We start from the raw sequence: 5000 nt of genomic DNA on the forward strand, positions 1-5000 counted from the left end.
CACCTGTGCTGGAGGATTCCTTCACAGATACTGCTGATGTGACATTACATATCTGATGAAAAGACGTGTGTTATTATCTAACAGCTAGTGACGGCTGCTTCTGAATCAGTACTTCATGAAGATTCGAAACCTTTACCAATCTTTTTTCAAATCTTTTTTTTTTTGTTTGAATCAGTGATTCAGATCATCTGTCATATTGCCAGGTCACATGATTTCAGTAAACGAAGCTTCGTTACATCACTAGTGGCGAATCACTGAACAGGTTTCATAGTTTTTACCTGCTCTCGGATCAGTTTTATGAGTTTGTAGACGTTTAATAAGACATCTGTAAAACTAAAAGCTATCAATATTTATAGTTAGTAAAGTAATAATATATAGGCACATGATATTTCATTATATTAGATGATAAGCTGAGTGCATTAGATTGCTTCTACTTTTTTTTTTATTTGTGTTGTTTTTACAGTTTTGACCAGCAGGTGTCGCCAGCGTGTGGAGATTCAAACACTTCGAAACAGCGAATCATTCGGCAACACAATCAGTTCAGTTGTTACGAAGTTTTAAACCACTTCGTTTTGCCTATTATAGGCTTATTCCAGCTGCAATAGCAAAACGATATAACATCAATTAGCATAATATCGTAGACTGTTAATGTTTATTATTGAGTATTGTTTATTATATTACTTGTCATGTATTATTCAGTATATCAGAAGCATTATGCATGATGTTTTTGTCTGTGGTATGGTAATGAAGGATCTGTTTTCGATGACCATGTTCGGCGTTGAATTCTGTATTATGTCTGTATTGTCTGTTTCTGGCAATGCCGAACACAACTGTTTAATAGCTAGTGACGGCTGCTTCTGAATCAGTGCTTCATGAAGATTCGAAACCTTTACCAATCTTTTTTTTCAAATCATTTTTTTGTTTGAATCGGTGGTTCAGATCATCTATCATATAGCCATGTCACATGATTTCAGTAAACGAAGCTCCGTTACATCACTAGTGGCGAATCACTGAACAGGTTTCATAGTTTTTACCTGCTCTCGGATCAGTTTTATGAGTTTGTAGACGTTTAATAAGACATCTGTAAAACTAAAAGCTATCAATATTTATAGTTAGTAAAGTAATAATATATAGGCACATGATATTTCATTATATTAGATGATAAGCTGAGTGCATTAGATTGCTTCTACTTTTTTTTTTATTTGTGTTGTTTTTACAGTTTTGACCAGCAGGTGTCGCCAGCGTGTGGAGATTCAAACACTTCGAAACAGCGAATCATTCGGCAACACAATCAGTTCAGTTGTTACGAAGTTTTAAATAGCTTAGTTTCACCTATTTATAATCAAAGGCTTATTCTCAACACTGCCGCGATTAAATGCTAATTAGCATATTTTCGTAGACGATTATTCTTTATTATCGAGTATTGTTTATGTATTATTCAGTAAATCGTTATGCATGACGTGTTTGTCTGTGGTACAGTAATGACTGTACCGTTTTCGATGACGATCTTCAGCAGTCTGTATTGTCCGTTTCTGGCGTTGCCGAACACATCCTTTACCTCGTCAGCAGCTGGAAACACACATAACACACACATTTACTACAGGAACACACTCCGACAGGTGAGGGAACACATTTACACTGATCTAGAGCGATGTGTGTGTTTTCGTGTGTGTGTGTTCAATTTAATTTAAATTGTAATTGCGGGTATTTCATTTAACTGGTTGTTTCAGATGAAAACGACTGCTGCAATTCATCTAACAGACACAAGGGGCAACATACTGTACGTAAACCAAAATGCAGAGGCTCTGCTTTAGTAGCGTGCACATTTTACTTTCACGGTCAGATTCGTAATGGTGTGTAAAGTGTGTTTGTACAACGTTGGTCTACTAATAACTACTTTAAAAACTTTAAACAATAGCAATGCCGACAACTTGAGAATGTAGAAACAAATCGCTAAAACTTTCCTTACATATTATATATATATATAGCTGAAAGGGCATCCGCTGTGTAAAATGTGCTGATAAATTGGCGGTTCATTCTGGTGTGGCGACCCCAGATTAATAAAGGGACTAAACTGATTAAAATTGAAATGATTATATACATATACACATATAATCATTTGTTTTTCTTCAGTTTAGTCCCTTTATTAATCTGGGGTCGCCACAGCAGAATGAACCGCCAACTTATCAGCACATTTTACACAGCGGATGCCCTTTCAGCTGCAATGAGGTACTGGGAAACGCCCATACACTCATACACTACGGCCAGTGTAGTTGATCAGTTCCCCTATAGCGCATGTGTTTGGACTGTGGGGGAAACCGGAGCACCCGGAGGAAACCCACACCAACACGGGGAGAACATGCAAACTCCACACAAAAACACTTAGCAAGCCAGGACTCAAACCAGCAACCTTCTTGCTGTGAGGCGACAGCACTACCCACTGCGCCACCTGGTGTTTGTCGAGCACTGATATATGTTTGTGTGTTTCTGTCCAAAACTACTGATGTGTGTGTGTGTGTGTGTGTGTGTGTGTGTGTGTGTGTGTATTCCTGCACTGACGTATGTGTGTGTTTCTGTCCAAAACTACTGATGTGTGTGTTTGTGTGTGTGTGTATTCCTGCACTGACGTATGTGTGTGTGTGTGTATTCCTGCACTGACGTATGTGTGTGTTTCTGTTCAAAACTACGAATGTGTGTGTGTGTGTGTGTGTGTGTGTGTGTGTTTGTGTATTCCTGCACTGATGTATGCGTGTGTTTCTGTTCAAAACTACGGATGTGTGTGTGTGTGTGTTTGTGTATTCCTGCACTGATGTATGTGTGTGTTTCTGTTCAAAACTACTGACGTGTGTTTGTGTGTGTGTGTGTGTATTCCTGCACTGATGTATGTGTGTGTTTTTGTTCAAAACTACTGATGTGTGTGTGTGTGTGTGTGTGTGTGTGTGTTTGTGTATTCCTGCACTGATGTATGTGTGTGTTTCTGTTCAAAACTACTGATGTGTGTGTGTGTGTGTGTGTGTGTGTGTTTGTGTATTCCTGCACTGATGTATGTGTGTGTTTCTGTTCAAAACTACTGACGTGTGTTTGTGTGTGTGTGTGTGTATTCCTGCACTGATGTATGTGTGTGTTTTTGTTCAAAACTACTGATGTGTGTGTGTGTGTGTGTTTGTGTATTCCTGCACTGATGTATGTGTGTGTTTCTGTTCAAAACTACTGATGTGTGTTTGTGTGTGTGTGTGTGTATTCCTGCACTGATGTATGTGTGTGTTTCTGTCCAAAACTACTGATGTGTGTGTGTGTGTGTATTCCTGCACTGATGTATGTGTGTGTGTGTGTGTGTATTCCTGCACTGATGTATGTGTGTGTGTGTGTGTGTGTGTGTATTCCTGCACTGATGTATGTGTGTGTTTCTGTCCAAAACTACTGATGTATGTGTGTGTGTGTGTGTATTCCTGCACTGATGTATGTGTGTGTGTGTGTATTCCTGCACTGATGTATGTGTGTGTTTCTGTGTGTATTCCTGAACTGATGTATGTGTGTGTTTCTGTCCAAAACTACTGATGTGTGTGTGTGTGTGTTATTGCCCTACACTACTGGGGTCCGTTCTTCGTACCTCGCTTAAATGATCTAAGATGATTTGGCAGATCCTGGATCTTTTCATCTTGATAACTGATCTCTCGCTAATTTGGTTATTCAAACAAGTTTGTTAATCAGATTAGAATGTCTGGATGAACTGATCTGAGATCGCTGCGTGTGTTTTGTGAAGGACAGATCTATCAATCCTCGAAATCATGATCAGCAATGCAGCGATTGGCTGACGGCACAGCAGCGTAATGACATCATCTGATTAATATTCAATTATCCATGTGAGCAAAATTACATCAAATTAGCAGTAAACGGCTTGTTAAATATGACACGCAATAACCTTCCACATTTGTTGTGAGCTGCAGGCTTTACTCTTTCATGTGTCAAGAGTATTCATCATGTATTTCAATGCAAATCAATGTATTTAGTTCTACATCTAGAAAAGATCTTCTTTATTATAGTAGCCGTTTTTTAATCTGTGTAAAGAATAACTGGTTGTTTACAAAAGCATTTTGATGTTGGTAAAGGCGTCTGCAACTTTTGTGAAGCATCAAATCACCGTCATATTAACTATCAAAACATGTTTATGACTGCATAAATGTATTATTGCTTTAAAAAAAGTCACATATTGTGCATTTCTATTATACACAATTTGTACTAAAGCGATCTAAAAAGTTCATATCAATACGTTTTCTCTTTGCACCACCAGGTGGCAGTCTTTGTACTTTCATTTCAAGAATGCAGATTGCATACGTTTTATTAATATATATTTATTTTATTAATAACTATACCTTTATATATGGTTTAAAAAATATTTACTCTTTTCCCAAGTGTATATAACTACTACTGTAAGAAAATATCAGAATTCAGAACATACTTTCCGTATTATATTTGCTTGAACTAAGCCGATCTAATCCTGTTTATATGAATTGAACCTGCTCCCGATCAGGTTTAAGCTAACAGAACTGTTGCTATGACAACAACTCTCGGATCAGCTTTGAAGAACGAAACGATCCTGGATCGTGTCAAATCGTCAATATCCAAATCCAGCTAACTGAGTAATCCACGTACGAAGAACGGACCCCTGATGTGTGATTTTGTGTGTGTTTGTATACTGTAATGTGTTTGTGTGTTGTCAGTGTGTGTGTTTCTGTCTTGTACTGATGTATGATTTTGTGAGTTGTGTGTGTGTTTTACTGCCCTGATGTGTGCTTTTCTGTCATGCACTGATGCGTGATGTGTGTTTTACTGATGTATGATTGTGTGTGTATGCTGTGATGTGTGTGTGTGTTTGTTGCTGCCCTGCACTGGTGTATGATTATGTGTGATGTGTGTGTGTTTTACTGATGTATGATTGTGTGTGTATTTTACTGATGTTTGATTGTGTGTGTTGCTGCCCTGATGTATGATGTTGTGTG

The 5000-nt window shown here is 38.0% G+C and overlaps 1 protein-coding gene across 1 annotated transcript in view; it reads right to left on the minus strand.

Annotated features, from left to right (window-relative positions):
- twf1a (twinfilin actin-binding protein 1a) overlaps window positions 1–5000 on the minus strand; it is a 14079-nt gene that overhangs the window by 8508 nt on the left and 571 nt on the right. Inside the window, 1 exon segment of the mRNA NM_199725.2 lies at window positions 1492–1569. Within this exon segment, the coding sequence (NP_956019.2) occupies window positions 1492–1569 (78 nt within the window).

The sequence above is a fragment of the Danio rerio genome, chromosome 25, assembly GCF_052040795.2.
Source record: "Danio rerio strain M-AB ecotype USA chromosome 25, GRCz13ab, whole genome shotgun sequence".
Classification (NCBI taxonomy): domain Eukaryota; kingdom Metazoa; phylum Chordata; class Actinopteri; order Cypriniformes; family Danionidae; genus Danio; species Danio rerio.